This window comes from Limanda limanda, chromosome 15 (genome assembly GCF_963576545.1).
Source record: "Limanda limanda chromosome 15, fLimLim1.1, whole genome shotgun sequence".
Taxonomy (NCBI): Eukaryota; Metazoa; Chordata; class Actinopteri; order Pleuronectiformes; family Pleuronectidae; genus Limanda; species Limanda limanda.
In genome coordinates this window covers 18,060,820-18,085,369 of record NC_083650.1, presented here as the reverse complement: position 1 = coordinate 18,085,369, position 24,550 = coordinate 18,060,820, and the positions used below count along the sequence as shown (strand labels likewise).

The window sequence follows — 24,550 nt, the reverse complement described above, 5'->3', positions numbered from 1 at the left end:
AGGGTTGGGAGACGATGCCAGGAAAAACAGAATTGAGTCATGATGCCCAAAATGTGGCAGAACACCAGCTCCACTTTTATTACTTTGACAGTTTCCCCAGGAACTGTGAGGCGTGAGCAGCGCTGAGGGATCAGAGCACAGCGTGAAGCTAAGTAAAACCTTCACTTGAAAATACCCTGTGGACGATTACAAGTTCGTAACGTCAGTATGGAAACTGAAGGAAGTGAAGGAAAAACGCTTTCAACCATTACTGCTGTAGGGTAGATGTTCCAACCTTTACCTCTACCAAAGAGTTAGGAAAACATCTCCTCTTCTATTTCAGTTATGTCTATGCCCAAGTGACATCGCATTAGATTTTGAAGGAATTCCCAAAAGACAGATTTAAGAAATCACGTTCAAGGACAAACATGTAAATTCTCAGGTCCCAGTAATCTGGACCTACAAATTTGAATCAGATCATCCTCGAGTCTAAGTAAATGTTTATGTCAGATGTGATGAAATTACCTATGGGGGGGGGGGTTCCTGATATGTCAGTGACTTTAACTTTGTCCACCAAAATCTTATCAGTTCATCTTTGACTCCAAGAGAACAATTATCAGGGACAAACGGACGGACAACCAGAAAACACAACGCCTCCGACCACTAGTGTTGTCTATTACATATTCAAATCTGGATCTTAAATGAGATTAAATAATCTGAAATATCACCAGGTAATTGAAATCTACACCCATATTTAAATATAGTTTATGTATACAGGAAAACTACCAAACCGTCAAATGAATAACATTCACACCTCATGTTTTGACAATACAGATTTAGAAATATACACAGTTCTGTAAATTACACATTTATTTTCAAGAAATCTTTTAAATATTTGAAAAAATTTCAATGAAACCGCAGCAGACAAAGTTGGTTCTATATATTTTCCAATGACGGCCGCACCTCTTCTTAAATACATCATTCTGTACCTGTTAAAACTATTATTGTTTCATGGAGCGGCGCAGACCCCCTGTCTCCCAGTGTGAGAAGGCACTTCACTGTGTGAGGGGAAGCAGAGAAGGTGCAGGGCTGGAGCAGCTGTGAGGGTTGAATAGTTTAAAAAGCATCATTATACTCATTCATGCAACTTATCAAAAAAGAAAAGAATAATAAACAAAACAATACAGCCAAGCACCCAGCCAGAGGGGAAGGAAATCTCCCGGATAACATGATGTAGTACAAAGGTCAGAGAAATTAAGTAGTGACAAGAGATCTTTCCTCGGTTGTATCTCCCAGCAACTTTAAAGTTTTATTTAGAGTCATTCCTCCCAAAACACCGGCAGCTCGCCAGCTCAAACCAACACTTCAGGGTTTTAAAAGAAAACAGACACAGCTCCGTTTTGTTTCTCTTCCTGTGCTACAAGTGTTTTTTTTTGGTTAGCTACAAATCTTAAAGTGTTACAGCTGAAAATGGAAATGGGCTCCAGATGCAAATATGGCAGTCAAGAGGTCTGAGGTGCGAGTTTAAGGGCTTCTGTGGTGACGCTGCCTTGCCTCACTGCTGCGACAGGAGGGCGTTCCTGTTGGCCTTCATCTTCTCAAGGCGCTTTACTAGGTGGTTGTTGGTCATCTCCATCTCCTCATTCTTATCTAGAGACGTGCGTAGCTGTGGGGGGGGGAACAGAGGAGAGTCATCACATCCAGCCTGCTGAGTTTTTCCACGCTGGTAAAAACAAGTTTTTCGGCGTCGTTACCTCTCTTTGAAGTCTCCGTTTTTCCGCTTTAAGCTCGTCTTCTATTTTCTCCGAGTTATCCGACGCTGACTTGTACCTGGTCACTTGCCCTTCAAGTCTGTTAATCTGAGAAAACAGACACAAAAGGTTTTAAAGTAGGGATTGGGGAAAAAATCGATTCAGTTACAAATCGCGATTCTTGTGAATGACGATTTTAAATCGCCATTCGATTTTTTTAAAATTAAATTTTTTTATTTTTTTTAAAACATATTTATTGGTTTATACGGGGAGGGATATATAGGGAGAGCAACATCACCCCAGAGCATGTTGACCAGCTCTTGTTTTTGCACAAGAATCTAAACATACCCAAGCACTAGCTTTGCATCGGCTACATGCAAACAACAATAGCCTTCTTTTTGTTTATTTCAAAGTTTATATTTTAAGTAAACTTTTATTCATTCTATGTAATTTACCTTTTATTTATTGTTTAAAAGTAGCCTAAGTGGCATACATTTCTTAATCTGTCAGTTTGTGTGCAGTTGACAGGGGCTATACAATAATAGGGCACATTTTTATTTATTTTCTCTATTGGCTGCCCGGCAGTCATTAAGTTAATGTTAATATTTGAAATAAAACTTGTAAAGCTCTACGTGAATTTGACTGTGTTGTATTTGAAGGTATGATTCAACATTTTTCCATGGTCCAGTACTTAAAAAAAAAAAAATAACCAAAAGAAATCCCAGGAAATCGTAATATCGAATCGCAATACTTACAAAATCGCAATACATATCGTATCGCCACCTAAGTATCGTGATAGTATCGTATCGGGAGGTCCCTGCCGATTCCTGTCCCTATTTTAAAGCCTGTGAATCATGTTTCTTTAATTTAGTGCAAACTATCACGTGGTTGGTCGTTTCTTTCCCACTCACATTTTGCTCCATTGTGCCCATTTCCTGTTCTGCCTTGGAAAGCTTGAACTTGTATTCGCTAATCTGTCTGTTGGCGTCTCCTAAAGAGAAAACAGAGACAAGCAGAGTTGTGTTAGAGCTGTCATTGTCAGCCAGAGAATTACCTGCTGTATTCTAACATGAGCTCACAGACATTATCCAGAGGTTTTACAAAGGGGCTGGCAGGAGAATCTGCTCAGGTTTGAAAATACAGAAAATGTTCATCAGTGTGTGGATTCATAAATATAAAAACCAACTTACTCTGCAACTCAATAAGGTGCAGGTCAGTACCGTTCTCCATCCTCTCCCCGTCTGTGAACGTGCTGTCCACCTTCGAGTGTTTCTGTCTCTCTTCCTCCAGCTGATTCTTCAGCTTCCTGATCTGAGCCAACAGTTCATCCTTCTCCTCTGCCAGCTTCCGTAGCCTGACATCTACACAACAGATGGAAACTATTTAGAACTGACGCGGTTCACTTTGAAAAGCAGAGTCAGTGTTGAACAATTGAATCCTGTTGCATATGCGTTGTTTGGACAAACAAGGAATCGAATAACAAGATCACTCAAACGTACAAGGTTTTCTTCTCATTACAAGCTTTGGTGAGTGTAAACACACGCCTCATCACATCTGCATATTTATCAATCACATCCTCAGACTCACCCAGCGGTCCGTCTCCTGCAGACTCCAGCACCTGGGCGGCCTCCTGGGAGACCACTGTGATCCCTGAGGAGACGGGCTCGTGGTTGACGTCTCCGTTCGGTGTGCCGTCTGGGATGATGACCAGCCCGTGTTTCTGTGGTGAGAAAAGGCCAATTACTGAGGAAACTCTGTTACCAGAACCTTTACAGTAATGAAGTTATAAACTGATGTCACTTCTTCCCATCATACCACCCCCTCTCACCCCTACTAAGTAACCAAACAAACCAACAGCGGGCAGTCATGAACACATTTGAGCTTTGATAATAAAAACAAATGCTAAAATCTTGAAAACTAAAGGCCAGTGAGTGGTCAGTGGGTGATAACATGTATCATATATCCATATAACAAACGTTTCAGCCCCTGACTTTGCCTCATTTAAACCTGAAGGCACAAAGTGAAGCAGGATGTGTCAGGATTCGTCCGCTCGAACTAACAAAGACAAAGACATTCTGTCTCTGTTCAGACATGTTTGCAAAAATACTTTCCACTTTCATCAGAACCATCTTTTCCAGTTCCCCATGTGAATGTTGCTTCACATTGCCTGTTTAGACCTTCGGCAGTGTATAATTACATTAATTGTTTTTGAATGTTTGAATGTTGAATGTTGCACAACCCCTCTGACATTTTCCTTTCTTTTACCATGTGTTTGCACAATAACAGATGCTGACTTGTGCATTTGTTAAAGCCGGAAGTTACTGTGGTGATGTCTATGAACAGTGACATTGAGAGCATATGTCTTTGAACAATAAATCCATTCATTTGTCATTTGATGTAGTGAACTGAAGTCATGGTCATCTACAGATCAATCTCGCCGCCCAGAGGCTAATTCTGATGACGAAGTATATTTAGGTGCAGACGACATTTTGGATAATCTTTATGGACAGATATCTCCACATGAACACAGATAAATCAAAAAACAGGTAGTTGAAGCATTTCAGTTATTGTGTCCCACCTCTGTTGCTCTCAACACAGACTGTTTATCTGGAAGCAAACAAAGTCTCCTTAAATGTAATCAGTTAAATCTAGAAACAAAAACTAGAAGGCTTCCAGCCCTGAAATCTTATCCCATTAACACTGCACCAAGAAAATATAGTGGGGAAATAAACACAGTAACAGTTTTGATAACATCAAATGGCTTCTACCCAAAATGAAAAAGTATAAAATGTGGTTGTTTGGCCGTAAACTCATTCCTCTAAGCGTATGTCTTTTCTGGGACTTGGTGGACCTACCTCTCCTGCTTTGGCCTTCTCCTTGATGTCAGCGAGCTCATCTCTGAGCTCATCTCTCTCATTCCTAATGCAATCAAAGTACTCTTTCTGCCTCTCTAGGGCCTGGCCACACAGATGAGAGGAGACAAGAGAGAAGAGAGGAGAAGAGGCAGAGGAGAAGTTGGAAAGACTCAGACACAGACATGCAACACATGACACAGCAAAGACACGCTCCATGCACAAACATGCACTGTGCATCTCAAGCCACCAAAGAGGAGGAAGAATAGAGAAAAAGATATAGATAAGTTTACAAGGAGGGAGATTATGGATTTTTTTCCTCCTAACTTTATTCAAGTGTGTGTTCTTTCAGTTTGAGAGCAAGATTTTGTAATACTTTCACTTAAAACCCTGTCCTTGCACTCAAATAGCCCCTGCTTCTACTGAGATTTTCTGCTTATGCTCAAACTTGTGCTGAAATTGTTGCTTGGACAGATTTCCTCAGCTCCAGCTTCAGCTCTTCTCGTGCTCATGGTGACTCTGTGCACACTGGAAACATATGATCTTCATTTTTAAGTCTGTGAAAATGGACCTCCACAGCCTTCTCATTATACCGGCCTTCCGTTTGTGTGCTTGAAGGGAAAACCCCTTTATGGAACAGGAGTCCAGTAGATAGCTGGCCATACTATTGCTAAAGCACAAGCAGGAGCACAAGCAGGAACTACTTAAGTGAAATCGATAAGTCCTGCTCTTAAAATTTTAAACCATGATCTTGAATAAAGATAGCAAAAAAATACATAGGAGATGATGTACCTCTGATTTTGCACTTTGGAAAAGCTACATACTTATTATGATGCTTCTATCATTAGAAGTCTGACTACATAAACTAAAAAATTAACTGATCCACACGTGGAACATGCATGTCATGCTTAAGCAGATATGTAATCCAAATACTTATATTAACATAACAACCCTAGAGGGGAAACATCTGTATTTTACAGGTAGTCCACTTGTAGATTTAACACAGTGCCAGTGCACTTGTTTTGTTAGCTGACACTGCAGAATCCAAACTGAAAACCCAGTTAATTTGACATGCAAAACTCCAAACTGTGAATATGGATGGGTCCAGGTATGTGCTAATGCCTAAGGATCTCCATCATGCAGAGACAGCACGAGAGGTTACAGAGCTGGACACGGTGTCTACAGGCTGAAAAAGTGCAATAATCTATGACTCTCGGCTTTTGTCGGAGCAGCCACATGGGGCCTCCTACCCCAATCTTTCTGTCCTTCCAGTTTATAGTTTCCTGCAGGTCGAACACCTCTCTGGTGAGGGCATCTAACTTAGTCTGCATTCGCTGGCTCTCCTGCAGCAGCGTTGAGCAGTAATGAGGTGACACGGCACAGGATAAAAACAGAACAGGAATATATTGAATGAAAGAAGACAAAAGAAGTGAAAATGCACATAAATACATAGAGATACAAAAATGAGAGATACAAACAGGGAGAAAAGAGAGTCATTTGATGAGAGAACACTGAGAGAGGAATGAAGGATAGTGGTCAGAGTCACACAGGAAAAGGAAACAGCTGAATGTCACAGCATAGACTGGGAGAGGACCTAGAGGCCGGCCAGTGCCAATCAACCCTTATCAAAGTTCCTGCAGAACTCTCCTCTACAATCTGCACCAACACCTTTCAAAGTGTTGATAGAATGTATGTGGTCACACTGGCAGAAGCAGCTTGTTTCCTAATGCATGGTCAGCCTTACCTCTATAAGCTCATCTCTCTGGCGAATTCCCTCCTTCAGTTCTTCCTGTTTATGCTGCAGGACTGTACATGTGTGCTTTTGCCTTTCTAGTTCCTGAAACCACAGACAGAACTTTTTAGCCACAGCATGGCCACATATTTTGTAAAATGACTTTTTCCTTGATAGATTGACAGTGTCACCTTTGACTTTTCTTCCAGCTCTCTCCTCATCTCGGACGTTTGCTCCTCCATCTCTTCTATGACGTCCTTTAGCGTGTCGACTTGATAGATGAGGTTGTTCTTGTCGTTATCCAGCTGCGCGTTCGATACCATGGCTTTCTTATACTTCTCCTCCACCTCTGCAAGTGACTCCTGATATGGGTGGAAGCCGGTTAATAAACGGAGTGAACACGTTTAAAGCACAGCTCACCTACATGCATCCGGTGGGCTTTGAGGTGCAACAAATTTAACACACCAAACATGCTACAAATATATTTTCTTAGACATAATTCTGAACACCTTTTGTGGTATTTCACAATTTAAACCGCTCGCTATGCGATATCAAAGAGGAGACGTTGAACAAACAAAAACAAGAATGCGTGGAATCACTTTGAGGAGTGAAACGAAGCAGAAGTGTGAAAAGAGGATCTGACAGAGAGAGCTAAAAGTGAACCAGAAACAAGATGGTCAAACGTAATCTAGCTTAAGTGCTTCACAAGTATTAAATTCTACCAAGAACAAGCCAGGAGTCAGGTTTGTTAGTAAACTACTCATATACATAAGATAAAGGGTATATTGTCCTTTCTGAGAGAGCGAAAGGTGTTGAAGGTTAATTGAGACGTCAAACTAAAGCGCCGACACTGAGGCCGGGTGGAAGAGGAGTGTTGTAACTGAGAGAACTGCTGTTATCTGTCAGCAGGTGGAGCATGTTGCTCTTCTTCTTACACCTCTGAGCTGTGGGAGTGTCTTCACTTCAGGCCGCAACCAGTGAGTTGGATCAAAACAGGAAGTGAGGGAAGATCATGCAACAGAAAGGCTCATTACGCAATTCACACTGGGAGCACGCAGAGACACAGTTGTGTTGTTTGAGAGCTACAGGAAAGGGGGGGGGGGGGGGCACAGAAGGGGTATGAGTGGGGGGGGTTAGTGAGGCCATACTGCTCCCAGCGGACAAGAGAAGGCATGCTGCGAGCTCAAGCCCCTCTACCTTCAGCTCTTTAAGCCCTTGCATGTACCGCCCCTCTACATCCTGAATCTGGTCCTTTAGCTCATAGATATCCTGTAGGGCAGATGGAAGGAATGGATCGGGTGAGCTGGGGCGTCAGAGAGGGTAGGGGAGAGATAACAGAGCACCCGTGCTTCCGTCTCAAAGACAGTCTAGCTGGCATACACATGACCACCCAGCTACGCAGGACACATGACACATCCAGACCTCCCGTGCATACTTGAAGAAAAACGGTTAAAGCAGACACTTAGAACAGCAGGGAGGAAGGAAATGCTGTGGAAGGCTCATTCATACTCAGAAGAAGGAGTTTATTTACCTGACTCATACATAGAACAAATGGGTTTTAAACATTTTGAGAACGTAATGATGACAAACGTAGATTAAAACACAAATTTACTTAATATAATCACATTTCTATTTAACCAGACACATGTAGAAAGAGTCAACGCTGTGCGTGTAGTTACCCTAAGCTCACTCAGACTGGTGTCAGCATCGTAGACGCTGCCGGTGTCTGTGCTGCCGCGCCGGGACGAGGTGCCACCCAGTGAAGCCAACGTGGCTGCTGAGAGGCTTGGGGTGGCACAGCGTGAAGACGGCTGTGGACGCAAAACGCCACAGTCAGAAAAACAAACGCAAAAGTGCAACACAACTCCCAACATGTTATTCAACACCAACATTCGATCCTGCAGGGCTCTAAGTGATCCTATTCAGATCTCACTGAGGGAGGCATTGTCACAAACATGTGCTGAAGTGGGTTTAATGAACTTGACATACGATTGCGTTGCCATGGCAACACTGTTATTCAGTAGTCAGTGTAGGATTTTACCTGTTGCTTTCGAGAGTTACATTCTTGATGAATTCTCAATCAGTACTTTCTATAAGTATGCAGGTGCATCTCAATAAATTAGAATATCATGGAAAAGTTTGTTTATTTAGATAATTAAATTCAGAAAGTGAAACTCATATATTATATAGATTCATTACACACAGATTGAAATATTTCAAGGGTTTATTTCTTTTAATGTTGATGATTATGGCTTACAGCTAATGAAAACCCAAAATTCAGTATCTCAGAAAATTAGAATATTACAAAAGACCAATAAAAAAAAAAAAGATTTTTAATACCAAAACGTCAGCCTACTGAAAAGTATGTTCATATATATGCACTCAGTACTTGGTCGGGGCTCCTTTTGCATGAATAACTGCATCAATGCGGCGTGGCATGTATCTATCTATATTATATATGAGTTTCACTTTCTGAATTGAATTATAGAAATAAATGAATTTTTCCATGATATTCTTATTTATTGAGATGCACCTGTATATAAACCTACCCAGGTGCTTTGTGAAGATACTGAATGAATTAAGTCAAATACGTAATAATAATAAACTCACCCGACTGTAGTCTGTATACTGCTTGTCGCATTTTTCATCCAGCTGCAACAGAAAAAAATGTATTACTATAGAGTTAGTTGCACACTGTTTTGAGAACCATGCGTCCTGTGTGGTTATGCTTTGAGCTGAGTTCTTCACCTGCAAATCAAGGGATTAGTCCTGGAGACGGGTTAATACGAGTCAGGGAGAAGTGCTGCATGTTCACAGATCATACACACTTGTAAACCAGAGTGCAATGCTCAGGGAATCACACCAGTGTTAAAAAATCACACATGATAAGTCCATGCTGCTACGTCGAATAGCCTTTATATCAATCAACTCTTTTATAAGGTTATCAATAAAACATGACCGCAGGATGTAGGATGAGTTTTGAAAACCAAAATATATATTTCAAATCATGCATCAATTATAAAAATTATTCAAACATTGTTTTTGCACTGCATTCGCCGATCCACTGTTGCGAGCTTGGTTTAACCACTTACAGCGTCCAGATCTGGAATGCTCAAATCATCGAGGTCAGACACAATACTGCCCCTTCGGTTGGTGCGGCTGAAATAATCAGCAGCCGACTCACTAATGTCTGAGAAGTCGGACGACTGCTTACAGGACAGACAGGAGGAAGATGGCAGAGACATAGATGATAGGCAGAGAAATAAATGATAACAGGGACCAAAGGGTAAAAGTCAGTTAGGAAAAGGACAGAGGAAAAACATGACATACACAATGCAGCCAGAAGAGTTCATGGTCAATGCATTTAAAATGTAGAATAATAGGTATGAAGGTGATGCAGTAACAATCGTTGAAAAAAATCTTTAATTATGTCCACTACAATAACAAAACAGCTTGGGTCTAGATTATGTTCCCTACAGCTCACCACACTGTCCCTGCGGCCTCTGTTGAAGCGTTCCTGGGACACGCTGCTGACAGTGTCATCATCTGAGGAAGACTGAGAGGAATACGCACACATACAAACACACACACACACGCACGCACACAATGAGGAGCCAGAGTAAAGAAGAAGATGGCTGCATGCCCGAGGCTTTTTCTGACACACACACGTCTTGTTCAAAAAGCAATTCCTAGATGTTCAGCAGCCCTCTCTGTTTAAAACAGGTCATTGGATTACTCCAAAGACTATAACCCTATCAAGTAATGCAAATTCATGCAATTTGGATAATTTGTCAACTGGACCAACTGGAACCAAGTCAGACAACCCTGATTTAACACCGTAGCCTGCACAGCACTGCAGAAGAAATTCTCAGTTCACACGCTTCAAGGATGCTGCTCTCTCAATCAAGCTGTAGACAGTTTGGTATGAGAGGTCACAGTGAATATGTGTATACTATATAGACAACAATATTCTGATATTAACCTGATTAAAACAATAGTCTGAATAAGACACTGTCATGCAAACAGTATTTTTGAATTACCCGTAACACAAATAAGGTCGTATTTTTTTGCAAAGTTAGAAAGAAAACCTCCCAAATGGTAAAAACTGTAGAATTGTACACTAAACTATTTAAGCTCAGTTTAACATGTTCACCGTAAAAAACATGGAACATCATAATCAAAATAGTGTTTTTTTCAGAATAAGTTAAATATTCGGAATTTTGTTGTCCATGTAAACATAGTCAGCGTCTATATGAAGAGGGATGTGTGATGCAGAGAGGGGGCAAAGGGGAGTCTGTCAGTGTCCGCCTGTGGTGTTAGCTGATATCATGCAGGATGGAGGTGGTTATAGGGGGCTCACCGCAGGGCTGCTGCGGGTGGAGCTGGCACAAGAGGAGTAAGAGCTGTATTCAGAGGGCTGTGGATGGGAGGTGGAGGAGGAGGAGGAGGAGGAGGGGGAGGAGGAGGAGGAGGAGGAGGAGGAGGAGAGGATCGGTCAGGGGATCCACATCAAGTCAGATGTTAGGCCAAAAGGCAAAACAGTATACAGCTGAAACGCTGGTTGGACAAACATTCAGAAGACTCACAGCTCTTGGACTGTAGCCTGAGACGTAAAGACCCGTGTCGTCACAAATAGAGGCCTGGAGGAACACGTGGGAGACAATGCATGAGTCAGCAAAACACGAGAAGGAGCATAAATCTTTGAGGCATTGGCTTGATAGGTTTGGTTGGAAGGCTTTCTTTGCAGCATGCAATAATATGAAACATCATTTCCAATATCAGTTTGTTTCAGTGGCCCTAGCTTCACACAAGCTTCTGTCTTATCGAACTAAACTACAAATGTGTGGCCACGCCACATGCTTAGACTGTCCAGGAGCTAAATATAAGTGACTGGGGCATCTCCTATCACATGTATTTGGCCTCACGAGAGGGGAAAGGTCTGCTTCTTAGGATAACTAGAGGCATGCAGAAAGATGCTGTCCACCCCAGTGAACAGAAACTGACCATACTGTGGCTGCGAGACAGCCCTGTACCCGAGGTGGAGGACGAGGAAGAGGAGGCCTGTGGAAGAGGAGGGGAGCAGGGAGAGGTCAGTGTAGAGGACAGAGGAGGACTGTGGCGGGAATGTGAGGTGGAGAGAGATTTAAGAGCTGCAGCGGGTGGAAACAGGATGAATGTTTTGCTGACCCTGTAGCATTCAGAGTGTGGAAGTCAGGTGAGGTGACACTGTCCTTGTTCGCTGTGTTTTTTTAACACTGGTACTGCAGCACTTTTGTCGGCCAGCAATTATTAACATGAATTAAAATAGTCACAATAATTGTTTTAGAGTGGATAGATACAGTATCTCCTCAAAGTGCAGTTTTGTCTTTCTACAACATAACTAGGCAACATTATACACAATCAGCATGTTTCTCCATTAATCGTTGATGGTTTTATCTCAAACAAACAATAGCCCCATATTGCAGTCATATAAAAACTATGATAGCAATATAAATGTCCAATAAACTGAATCGTGCAGCTAGGAGTAAGCTGTTCAAACTGGAGTCCAGTTTCATTGGGTGTCCTTTGACTACCATATAAAAAGGCTGAAGGTTGGACAGGCAGCACTCAGAGGAAGACTGACCCGAGGCTGATAGGTGGAGGTGGAGGTGGAGGGCGGAGGCTGATAGGAGGAGATGGAGGTCACAGGTTTGTTCTTGGTGAGGCTGGAGTAGTTCCTCTGATCATGGTACAGACCAGTCTGGAAGAGTAGTAACATTTGACCTCATAATAATCACTGACAAAATGAATTTGAGTGTCATACTAATATTTTCAATTTCAGTATGTTTAGTACACATCTTGATAAACTATATTTATAGCTGTTTTCAGACATGAACTCTGGACAATGTCTGCCCAATGGGTTAATTTGCCTTTCACATATGAAGAACACAGCATGAGGTTCTCCAGTTAAACCCATAGGCGACAGAAAAATCTCTTTCAGGTGGAGGCAGGAAATATGCATAAAAAGTCCACTACACAAATCACGTGTTTTTGTTTACAGCCTATCAACACAGACATCGGTTCTTATCCTAAAAAACTCTGGAATCTCAATTTCTTTCCAAGTCTTGTCTTCTAGCGCCTGACACCTCTTTTTCATCCTGAGATGATTTGTATTCCTTTTTCTTTTGTGCCATCACATGTTGTAAATGAGATCAACACACCCCCTCGCTAATCCTCTGGGTAATATCTTGCTGTGTTCTCACATGGGCTCCCTCCCACATTATCTGGAGTGTTTACTAGGAGGCTGGAAGGAGAAACTAAAGAGAATGTCCAGAAAGAAATGGACTTTAACGGATATTTGTGTTCTCACATACAGCCCCTCAGGATAATTTCAAGAGATTGTCAGGATTTTGGTGGATGCCTGAAAGCAGCTTTAGTGTCTTTTTTTCATTTTTCGTTTTAAATAAGGGGTTAAGTTGTTCACCAGTAGATCATCACCACCACTATGGTTAGTTTTCACTGCCTCCATGCTTGAGACTGCAGAGACACAAACGCTGAGAAAAAAACACTGACCAATAGGTCCTTCTTCGAGGAGCTGGATGAAGCCTTTTTATGGCTATGAAGGTCATTGTACACAGAACTCTGTTCAGCCCAGAAGAAAAAGGAAGCTTGAGTAAGACAAATGACTGGAAGGAAGGCAGCAGTAGTGAGTGGAACGATATATGTGTACATACAGTGGAGCGGGAACTCCTGAGGGCAGAGCTAGTGGAGAGGCTGTCAGACTGAAGAGAGAACAGGAGTCACGAGCGTTAGGATCAAGTATCTGAGACGTGCAGCTGGTTCTGCCCAGTCAACAAACATTTCCTGTGTCTCACTAACACCAGGTTAGTTGTTCAGGTTGAGTAACACAACACAGCAACTGACAAAGCAAACCATTTATTTTAACACATCCTATCAAGGCCACACAGAGGGAACAACAAACATTCGTCACAGACAGGACCTTCCAATACAATGACTGTGTGTTGGAAGTTAAGTAAAGAAATATGATGTCGAAAATGCAGACACAACCCAAAGAGCGGGTGCAAATGCAATATCAGCCCTTCTATTCTCTACTACTGGCAATGTGTTCATGAGCATCCTGTTGCACATAACTCAGCACAGGTTGAGGGCATAACATCTGTTAGCATTGACTGCTGCTGAGCAAACATTTTTGAATATAAGTTAGTTCTGCTTAGCACAATAAAGTTATCCAGCACTCTGGTTACATGCTGATAATCAATCAATATTCAACCTGTTGCCAAACTCCACACATGGTACAGAAAGTCTCACACACATGCACACACACAACGCACCAGGGCATCTTTTCTACGGGAACTGGATCGACTTAGGCTAGAACCAAGGTCGCGTACTGCTGAGGAAGTTGACTTCAAAGTAAAGAAACAGACAGGCAAACATTAACATAAATCTTCTCCAGGACAACTTAAGTACGGACTAAGCTCAAAAGAACATAAATGTAATACTGCTAAGTAGTGCTTTCTGAACAAAAACTATTGCTTTCACACGTCATCAGTGTGCCCTTATGAGAGCCAAGTCTTAATAAAACAGGCAGGGGTGTAGTATGTACGCACCCTGTAGCTGCGGACTGACATGACATCATCATCCAGCCCCTGTTAATGTGGAAACATGGAGTCACAGCAGAGAAGCAGACAGAGGGGTATGGGTGATGAGAGATTAACTGCAGGATTCAAGAAGAAAAAAGGAGAGGAAATGCAGGAAGACAAAGAGGAAGTGTGTGAGGGAGATACAGACCCGGTGCGGACGACTGCTGGACCTACTACTACTAGAGGTTCTGGCTTTTTCAGAGTCAGCCTGGGGTCAGGGAGGAAAGTTGATAAGAATTACAGAGTGAAAGTAGAAAGGCGTCACAAGGGTAAATAAGGTCACTGCAAAACAGTTGCTATGTAAACCCCAAACCATGCTGTACAACTTCTGTCCTCATGTTTATAACCAAATGGATAAACATCCACCACGGTTACTCACTTCGATCATAGTAGCAAGAATAATGAAAAGCATGAAAATGTTATTCTTCCGTATCTTTAATCGAGAGTGTGGCCTTTCAGTTTGAGCGCGAGACTTATAAATTTTAGGTTCTGACTGGTTAATGTTTTCACTCAAAACCCTGCCCTTGTACTCAAATAGCCTCTGCTTGGGCTTAGCTCTGCTTGTGCTCAAACTGTGAGCTTGCATTCAAAGTATTTTGCTGCTTGGATGGATATCCTGCTCTTGTCCTTGCTCTAAAACTGCTACTGTGTGAGCATGAAACATCTGCTTTTGATTTTCTCCTCTGAGCTTAGATTATTTCTATAACCGGTCTGTTAAAATTTCCTAACCAATAGAATTTCAGTTAGTTACTAGGGTTGACAAATAAAAAAGCGCCAGGAAGCCAGTGTAGTAATACAGCCGTAGAGGGCGGCACTGCATGGACCTGGTTAAAGTAAACGCCCATGCAAGTGTAGAAAAAAAGAAACCAAGAGCAGAAGCTGGAGCACAGGTAATAAGTCCAAGCTAGAAATGATCTGAGTGCAAGTGCACAGTTTGAGCAGCAGCAGAGGCTACTTGAGTACGAACGCAGGGTTTTGAGTGAAAGCGTTACAAAAATCTGAACCTGAAATCCTGCTTTTCAAATGAAAGATCACGCTGTTGGATGAATATACTAGGTTATATGCAGTCAATTTTTGTCTCATATATTCTCATAAAAAGGCAACATAACGGAGCACAATCTAGTCAATACAACGATGCAAACCCAGATCAAATCCATGCAAAACCAGCTCATTAACATTCAAAACCATCCACTATTTCTAAAGTAGCTGGAGGTTTGAGGATTGCAGCTAAATGTCCAAACTGCCCTGTTCCATGCAAACTCAGCTTCTCTAAATAAAGTCAAAGGCCATAGCCTGGTCTACAGATACACAGATTAGGGTGTCTCCAAAGCAAATACACTGCTGAGGCATATTTCCACAGTGAGGTCCAGTGTAGTCTGTGAGTCAAGTGTAAACGGTCAGGGTTGACCGGGGCTCAGACACACACACACACACACACACACAACAGGCTGTTAGTGGACTGCCAGGCTGCAGCACACACTTGCTCGCTCGCCTACCATCCACTGGTGGATCTGACCCCACTTTCTGTTGCTACTGCCAGATGAGTGGTGAGAATGCTGGACAGAGGGAGGAAGTGAAAGGAAAAACATACAATCATATTTCACTCTAAAATATGAAAATATAAAAAACAACATTGGGTGACATTTGCAACAGGAATAGACACGTTGGTCTGTGGATATCTGTGGACATGCAGCACTTATTTTTCTCTCTGTGGTTATGGTTTTGTATATGAACTCTCAGATTAATCTGAAAGTTTCTTTCAAGATGTAGAGTCTCCTCCAAACCAGTGACTCTGGAGGCAGGCTGCAAAAAGTGTAAATTATTGTAGCAACTCTTGAGAATTGGAGTAAAAACAGTAACAAAAATGGGAAGAAAACCATTTTTTCACATTCATTTGCAGTTACAGGACATTTGCAACTCGTTGGGTTGAATAATCATCACAGTGCGTCTTTGCCAGTTAAGATCAGTTTGTTTTGTATACCTCTTTCTGCTGCCGTTCCAGTTCCCTCATTCGAATATCCCTGGCCTCCGCCCTAGCCGCCCTCTTCGCTGCCAGCCTGGCCTCCGCCTGTGAGACACAACATGAATACACTTGTCAGTCATCAAAAGGAAACAGATAAAAGATGGTAAAGAAAAACAAAGGCAATGAGTTAAAGGAAAATGCCTTAAACAAAATCAAATCACACAGTAAAAACGTGAGTATATTTGGGCAGGCAACTTTATACTCATTTTGGAGGATGTACTACGTAATGCTAACAACCTTACTACCTATACAATGAGTTCTGTAAAATAATAATAATAATAATGTGTGAAAAGTGAGAGGAGTCATGAAACAAATTGCCAGAACATGGACAGGAGCTCATTTTACAGAGTACCTCAGCACAGGCGGCTAATTTAGGCAAGCTCCTACCCAACCCTGAGGAGTCACACAGGTGGCCATGAGGCCAATCCTTCTATTACACCCATATTACTAATTACATACTATACATGCCTAAACTTTGAACACACCAAAGAATGGCACACTTGCTCATGTAGCCCAGCCCTTTATCTCTGACTAAAAGACAGTCCATAAATACTGTGCATGCTGCTGTGTACTGTATCTCACTGCAGACAAACACTGCCAGCATTCCAGCAATTTCTTATCTGCGCTGCCAGAATAGACGGTGTCTCTCGCTTGAGACGTTTTGCTAGTAGCCTGGAGTGAATAAAAAATTGTTTTATATTGATGATGAACGATCAGCCAAAACTCAATGTAGCGTGTTTCGGTACATCTAGTCTGTGACAGGGAAATCAAAATCAAAACCTATAGTATTGAAACAGAAAAGCACCGTTGTGGTGGAGGTAGACTTCAACTGCAGGAGGAAGTAACTTGTATTCACCTAAACAGACTAGAGTTTTATTTAACAGGAGAATGATCTTGACATCCCAACCATGAAAACCATGACCACAGATTGTACATTCAGGGGAAAGTTGAGATGATGAGTCAGATAGAATAATGACCCTCATATAAAGAGGCATTTCTGAACAGCGGATACAATATCATTTCATCATTGCTGAAGGTTATGTTCAGGGTTGGTTGTTAAAACAGTATCAATAATTTTCACTTAAAGTTTCTAAAAGTACATTATATTGATATAGTACTTAAGCATTATGTAAACACAGTACACAGGTCACCATTTACTTAAATTGTATTGATTTGGCTGCAATGCTGTTTACCCCTGAAACACAAAAAGTGTTTGTGAACACTTCGCCCACCCGTCTGTTGCCATGGTGGTGAGTAGATAGAGTGCATATCAATTTTGGGGTGAGCTATCCCTTTAAAAGCACAACATTCACTCAGAAGCAAAAAACTGACATTGAAATTAAAAGAATTAACAATGTGACATTTAATCATAGTAATTATCAAAATCGGCTGATATTAACATTTTTATCTTGATGTAATTATCGGCCATATCTTCCAGCCCTTGTGGGACACTTTGTTGTCATTTCCTTGTGCTACTCTGAGTGTTTTTGGAGTTTAATCAATGGTCAAAGAATGAAACATGCCTTTCACAAGGTGAAAAAGGATGTGAAGTTGTGAATGTACAAGGGGAGCACACAAATGAGAAAGCCGGAGAGCCGGCTGGCCCTGTGCAGTGCTGCACCTGTTGAGCTGTCTGACAGTGTGACCTGCTCTGCACAGCAGCACAGCTGAGCTCTGTCTGTGTCCTATCTATAGCCTGGCCCATCTGGCCCCAGCTCTCGGACAGCCTCATCGTGTGGGGCTGGCAGAGTAACCTGAGCGGCTCGCCATCAAACACACCTCCAGCACTATGGACAAATAGGAGTCCAGCAATCCGTCATGAGATCACCTGCAGCTTTCAGAGTCACTGGGACTGTGATAAAGCTCAATGTGTAACTGTAGATTATTTCAACATTGATATTTGGGATTTTGGACTGTTCTTTGGACAAATTAAACAACCTGATCACATCTAGAAAACACTCTAGGAAATACTAACAAAATAAACAATAGTACAAACTTGTAATTAGAAAGCACAATAAGGCATCTCCAGCTTAATTTGTAGGATGTAAGCTGACAATTAGTACATTAAATGGAGGGTGCAGATAATGTTATAAATGCTATTGAGTGGAATACTTTGTAAATGTAGATTTCTTGTATAATAACCTCTGTCAACTAACGATATCTATCTCCTCAATATTAAAAGATTTAATGGGATAGAAAGACTTACAAATAAGACAGTACACTCACACTAAATGCACTGAAATGAACTATGTAATTTAAAGGACAAACCTTGAAAAAATATTAAAATTACATCTGACTAGTCCCTGGATATCTGGATTTCCTTGTGTGTAATGTGGTACTTTGAACAATAAATACTTTTTTTATGTAAAATAAAATACAGGCTTGCATTATTGGGGTATTAAGTTAGATCAAACAGACAGTGGTGAATGTTCTCTGCAACATAAACTACAGACAGTGAGAGTGTGTCATTTCTCATCATACAAGTGACTTACAAATAAAATGATATGGACTATGAACTAGTTTCCACAAATACACACCCCCTCTGTACACTGAGGAAAGTCAATGATTGCCTTGTTCGAGCCCCATTAGCTCCCTTAGATCCTAATCTGAGACACAACGGGTATGAGATGATCATCTGATTCGAACACTGTCAGATTTGTAAGCAAGCTTCTGGTATCCCGGAGGACTGAGTGCCCAGTAAGGTAAGAGGCCGGTGACGGTGCAGGCTCAAATTCACAGTCATTCTCAGCAGTGATCCGTGCCAAGCACAGGCAGACAGGCTTCAACTTCTCTACACCAGGAACAGACAACGTGAGGCAGAAGCTGCACTGATTTGAAGTGTTGTCCAGGAGGGTGGTGATATGCAACAAAGTTCCCTGCACAGTCGATCTAATCTCTAGTTTGCTCCATAAAGAGATTCAGATGTAGGACCTTACTGGGAGGGTCAGATGACTCATGTTTCTATGATCAGCCAGCATGACTATAAAGAGAGCAAATGGAGCCTTGTGCTTAGTGCACGAGAATGAGGCACTGCACAGCTTTGAAACAGCACAGATAAAGTGAAGTGGGCGAAGAGAAATATGAATGAAAAGCTGAAATATCCAGAGTTACATTTCCACATGTGAATGCAAGAAATCATTTGACTTGATCAGAAGAAGATCGCTATAAATCTGCAAACACTATATATTGCCTGTGCCCAACAAACTTGAAAAACCCCTGAAACTCTGAAAAATTATCTTTGCAGGCTGTTCTCTTAGCCACCACATTCTGAAAAAAGGCAAAGGAATGGCAGCACTGCTGTGGAACAAAATGGAATAATCCCATGGCAAGTTGTTACAGGCCAGGCAGCTTCTCTGCTCTGCCTGTGTTTCCCCCCCAAACAAAAACACTCTAGTCAATCTCTCTGTGGTCCAAACCAGCTGTCTCTCTTGCTCGGGCTGAAACACTAACAAGTCAAACCTGAATATCCACATGGAAGTGTATGTTTCCAGGGCCGATTTGCTGACACAACTCTGACCATGCACTTCGATTCAAAATAATTTGTTGCGTAACAGGTTCAGTACACCTTTCTGCCAGTGGTTGACTAAACAGCTGGTTGTTTCAAAAGCAAACTTAAAGTCTAACACACGACACATCAGATATATCAGAATGTGCACATGATTATTAACGTTCTATGAATATTTTACATTTAAAAATGTAAAAATATTATTACAGCTGTGTTTCGGCAGGCTACTCCTGTCCTTTTTGATTTGCATTGTAATTTCTTTGTTGGTCAGCAATTTTCGTAAATAACTACTGAACTGATTTACATGCAATTTTGGAGAGAAAATTACATTTTGAAGCAGATTAGAATAAACAGGAAGATCCGGGAACTTTTGAAACTTACTTTAACGTGGTGAAACAGGGCGTTAGCCATGATGGAGATATGCACTCAGCAAGCTACCTACTCAACCTTTTAAAATCTGATGCTGCTTCCCACATCAACATCATAGATTCAGCAACACATGAATGGATCAATACAAAGAGAGTGTAGCCCAGGTTTATCCCAGTATTCTCCAAAACAGAGAACCAAGTTGTATGTGATTGGGTAGGAACTTACCTCTCGAGCAATGCTACTCAAGGCCTCATCCTCCGCTGAGAATCGATCTTTCACAGGGGCACGCTTCCTACCAGTGCCTTGTGTCCCCATGTTGCCTCTGCAACTGTAGCTCTACCGATGATGTACAAGTCCAGAAAATACACAAGATAGTACGTAAACACCTAGTGGGGGAAAAAACAGAGGAAGAAGAAATGTCAACGTGGCTGTACACAAAGTCAAGTGTTCAGAATATTCAAACATAAGCAACAGGGCAGTGTCCAGTTTCAACTCCATTCCACTGCTTTCATACACTCTAATCTCCCTTACAACTCATACACTCCCTATCTCTTACTTCCATTCCTGCAAAAACAGACAGTCACTCATGTATGGCACCTACAAGGGCTTCGGATAAACACTTGTGGCTGACATGAACCAGATTTAAACGTGACATGCAGGACCACTGCAGGCTTGTAAATCAGGATTTTGAAATAACATTCCAATGCAGGACAGCCAATGGGCTCCAGAGGAGGATGACAACAATAACCCCCAACATCTGAAACAGATCAGAACCGATGACTGTTCCGATATGTCTGGTATTAACAGCTGGTATAAGGGAGTTACTCATAAACCAACATGATGTGGCTGATGAACATTCAGACATCGTAAAGGAGCAGATCACAGACGGATCGTCAGTGGGGCTGAGTGGCACAGACAGGGGGGGGAACACGCCTAGTTTAGGACCCAGCTGAGTCAGAGCACCGAGCGGAGAATGATCGTTGCTTCCAGGCGTCCGATGATCTAAACCCCGTGGATTCTAAATTCTAAATGAACAGTGTGACCACCACAGAAACACCGAGTGTAAAGTCTATTCATTCATGTTGTTATTGATCAAATAACAGCAGGTTGGTGCGTTATTGTTAGTTGACGTGAATCGAAACAACTTAAGCTACCACCTGAAACATGAACTTTCCCACTCACTAGCAAAGCTAACATTACTCTACCTGTACTCTGCATATTAAATACATTGTATGAGGAGTATACGCTATGTTAAAGCTTAAGTTACACCGGTGGACCGTGTGGTTAGCGTTAGCTTGCTAACCCACATTAGCGTTGAAGTTAACTGAGGTTAGCCTGGTCCTGGTACGCTAACTAGAAATGCTAACTAGAAATGCTAACTAGCTCGTCGTCCTCCCGAAATTCCCATTTGAAAGAGTCCCCTTTAAATGTTATTCTTACAGCCGTTCCAGTGAAGCTACCGCTGAACAGCACCGACAGCAACCCCCCACACGCGTCCTTCCCTCGGCAGTGACCCTCAGCACCGAGCACAATCCCCGGGAGCCGGGGCTAGCTCGGCTGGTTAGCTCGGCTGGTTAGCCTGGATAGCCATCAGTGCTAATCTCCACTCTCGGGAGAGCCAGACGGGGCAAACTGGCACCGATCCTCCCCATCCCCAAAAACATGACCTCACCTCCGCGACACCTTCCACTAGTCCCCGATAGCACCGAGGCGTCGACCCGTCCGCGCTGCAGGTTCAGGGCAGATCCATCCGGCTCCTCTCCAGAGATCCTCGGTGTTTTTGTCCGCACTGACAGCTGTCATCAACCCGCCTGTCCGCCCTCCGCTGCCCCGCTCACCCACTTCTCCACACGCCGCTCCGCTCTCAAGGTCCCGGATGTTGGGAGAAATCTGGGCGTGATGGTGCATTCAGGAACTGCCGGACATATCATCGTGTCAGGAGCTGTGGCCTGCAGGGGGCGGGAGAGAGGGCTCCTCCCAACACAGACATTTATTGGTTCTTCGTAACCACAAACACTTTCCAAGCTTTTAGAGGCTGACAGCATGGAAACTGTGCGCGAGTACTGACGCACTCTGCTGCTATTACTGCTTCTATATTTAAACACACTACTGTAATACACAATGTGTGTGCTCCTGTTCATCTGCAGTCTGGTCCCATTCAAACATTCATGAGTCTCTCTCCTACGTTCATGTTGAGATAAATGTGTTCATAACAATTAATGTTTAAAAGTGTTCATAACGATAAATGTTAAAAAGTGTGTTAACCTTAAATGTGTTCATAACAATACATGTTGAAAAATCTTCGTAACAATAAATGTTTAAAAGTGTGTTAACTTTAAATGTGTTCATAATACATGATGAAAAGTCTTTGTAACAATAAATGTTTAAAAGTGTGATAACTTTAAATGTGTTCATAACAATACATGTTGAAAAGTGTTCATAACAATAAATGTTTAAAAGTGTGTTAACTTTAAATGTGTTCATAACAATACATGTTGAAAAGTGTTCATAACGATAAATGTTAAAAAGTGTGTTAACTTAAATGTGTTCATAACAATACATGTTTAAAAGTGTTCGTAACAATAAATGTTAAAAAGTGTGTTAACTTTAAATGTGTTCATAACGATACATGTTGAAAAGAGTTCATAACAATAAATGTTTAAAAGTGTAATAACTTTAAATGTGTTCATAACAATACATGTTGAAAAGTGCTCATAACAATAAATGTTTAAAAGTGTGTTTACTTTAAATGTGTTCATAACAATCCAAGTTTAAAAGTGTTTAACTTTATGTTGAATCTGTATGAACAGTGTCTCGAAACAAAAGTTGATAAAATTTTATTTGTAAGCTTTAAGAACAGATTTTATTGTTCTTTTCCCACATTGAATGAATTTCAAATGTACAAACAATATGGCACTAAGATCAATTGACTGTATGACAGATACTTGTTGCATATAGATGAATGATAAGCAAGACAAAAAACTGAAATAAAACTTTAATATTGAGTGGTATAAGAAAGAATGAAACTAATTAGAAATAAAATAAAATGAATGAATAAGTTAAAATTAAAAGGGCTGGGCTTGTCAAACAATGAAGAAAGTTCATTGCTTTTTTTCTTTCAAATATGAATAAGGAGTTTCAAATAAAAAAAATTAAAAATTAAAATGCTTGGATTTGTGACCATTAATTTATTTTGTTGTCTTTTGGCTTTTTGTCCCCTCTTTCTGTCACTTCATGTCATGTCCTGAATTCATCTTAGTCTAAGATTTGAAGGCTTTCTACTTTTAGCTTTTCACATCAGAAACCTATCTATTTGAGATAATATATAAGAGTATATTTCTGACAAAATTATTGAGTGGGTTATTGGCAGAATATTTTTCAATCAATAAAGGGAACTCTATTTTTGCATATTTCAAGTCGAGGTAATTCCAGCAGGCCTATAGCACCCAATTTTATTTAATATAGCTGATATATTATTTTCTCACCTATAACATTGCATAAATTGTAAATAGTTTGTATGAGTAGCTAACACAGATGCCTATTAGCCAGGTCACCAGTGGAAGGACTGTGACTAACACAGAGACACACACATCAAGGTCCGTAAATAAACACTCCATCCTCAGGGACTGAGACACTATTTGTAAATACAGTTTTTGCACTTTTGTAAAATGGATAATGTTCTGTATAGTTATTTGCTGATGTTGTTTTCATCGTTGTTTTCCCCCTACATTTTAATACATTTTTACATCCATATATAGATATATGTAGTAGAGTGAAGCCTCTTGCAGCCTGAGTATTATGACAATAAAGATTTTGAATCAGTCAGTCTACTCCTGTATCGATAGTATACATTTTGTCCACAAGAGGGCAGTACCGGATAACGAGTTCTTCTAGCTTGTTTTAAAATGGCACACTGTCACCACAGTAACTAAATAGGCCCAAAGAGAGAATTGCGTTTCAAAGAGTTTATCCTCATTCTAACTTTTAAAGTAACGTTAAATAATGTGACACATAAATAAACTACTTACAACTGAAGATAATAAACGTATTTAACGATCAAAGACAGTTGGAATGTTTATTTTTGTACTTTACTTGGTAAACATGAAAATAGAAGAATAATGTACGTTGCTAACAGTTTGAACCCTTATTTATTTTTGTTTTTAGGTGCTTGAGCAACTATAAGAGGGATTTTCATTCAGAGGACCTACAGGACCTGCATGGGAATCCCCTGACTCACACCCATAACACAGGTTACATGCAAGCAAACACACACACACACACGCACGCACGCACGCACGCACGCACGCACGCACACACACACACACACACACACACACTCACTCACTCTGCTGCTGTTTTATTATTCTCCCTCATTACAGGAAGCTAATGACTGTTTTGACTCTGATCACCCCTCTGTTTGCAGCCATGCAGACAGGGTTTACTGGAGTCTTAACCCAAAGACACCCTCAGCCACGCAGTCTCCATGCCACCACCCCAGGTAAACTTTCCACATAGTCATCATCATTTTGAGCGCTAATTAACCATCTTTCACAGTCGTGATGATAAAGGATCACATCTAAATAGACAAACACGTGCATAACATTGGATTCGGTCATGCGGCTGATGATCAAACTGCATTAGCAATAATTGCAAATCCTTGCATTGCATTTGCCATATTGACAGACAGGAAGGTTAAAAT

The 24,550-nt window shown here is 41.3% G+C and overlaps 1 protein-coding gene and 1 long non-coding RNA gene across 5 annotated transcripts; one reads left to right on the top strand and one right to left on the bottom strand.

Annotated features, from left to right (window-relative positions):
* Positions 1-831: 831 nt before the first annotated feature.
* Positions 832-21,705, bottom strand: lrrfip2 (leucine rich repeat (in FLII) interacting protein 2). 4 transcript variants are annotated; one of them, XM_061087022.1, is made up of 27 exons: positions 21,524-21,705; positions 20,077-20,237; positions 15,936-16,022; positions 15,451-15,510; positions 14,103-14,162; positions 13,922-13,960; positions 13,646-13,717; positions 13,028-13,075; positions 12,867-12,935; positions 11,938-12,054; positions 11,319-11,375; positions 10,901-10,954; positions 10,675-10,731; positions 9,799-9,870; positions 9,407-9,520; positions 8,925-8,966; positions 7,994-8,125; positions 7,512-7,583; positions 6,506-6,676; positions 6,327-6,419; positions 5,833-5,925; positions 4,586-4,687; positions 3,318-3,450; positions 2,921-3,091; positions 2,642-2,721; positions 1,734-1,838; positions 832-1,645 (listed from the first exon to the last, which is right to left on the bottom strand). In XM_061087022.1, the coding sequence occupies exons 2-27, from the start codon at positions 20,164-20,166 to the stop codon at positions 1,535-1,537; spliced, it is 2,301 nt and encodes a 766-aa protein (XP_060943005.1). In that variant the 5' UTR covers positions 20,167-20,237; positions 21,524-21,705; the 3' UTR covers positions 832-1,534. The 4 variants fall into 4 exon arrangements, with proteins under 4 accessions (XP_060943005.1, XP_060943003.1, XP_060943001.1 ...); XM_061087020.1 differs by lacking the exons at positions 4,586-4,687; positions 5,833-5,925; positions 9,407-9,520; ... (9 more) ...; positions 14,103-14,162; positions 15,451-15,510 and having other exon boundaries at positions 832-1,077; positions 1,534-1,645; XM_061087018.1 differs by lacking the exons at positions 4,586-4,687; positions 5,833-5,925; positions 9,407-9,520; ... (9 more) ...; positions 14,103-14,162; positions 15,451-15,510.
* Positions 18,596-24,343, top strand: LOC133020456 (uncharacterized). The gene is made up of 3 exons (XR_009682924.1): positions 18,596-18,679; positions 24,016-24,101; positions 24,275-24,343. It is a non-coding gene; the product is annotated as an uncharacterized LOC133020456 (long non-coding RNA).
* The last annotated feature ends 207 nt before the right edge of the window (positions 24,344-24,550 follow it).

What these genes read in the sequence shown, in the direction of transcription:
- lrrfip2 (XM_061087022.1), bottom strand. Translation starts at nt 20,166, where the DNA reads ATGGGGACACAAGGCACTGGTAGGAAGCGTGCCCCTGTGAAAGATCGA. An exon ending in CCACCCGCAGCAGCCCTGCG is followed by an intron (nt 9,871 to 10,674) that starts GTGAGCCCCCTA and finishes TATTCCTCTCAG; the next exon opens with TCTTCCTCAGATGATGACAC. An exon ending in AGCTGGAAGAAAAGTCAAAG is followed by an intron (nt 6,420 to 6,505) that starts GTGACACTGTCA and finishes CTGTGGTTTCAG; the next exon opens with GAACTAGAAAGGCAAAAGCA.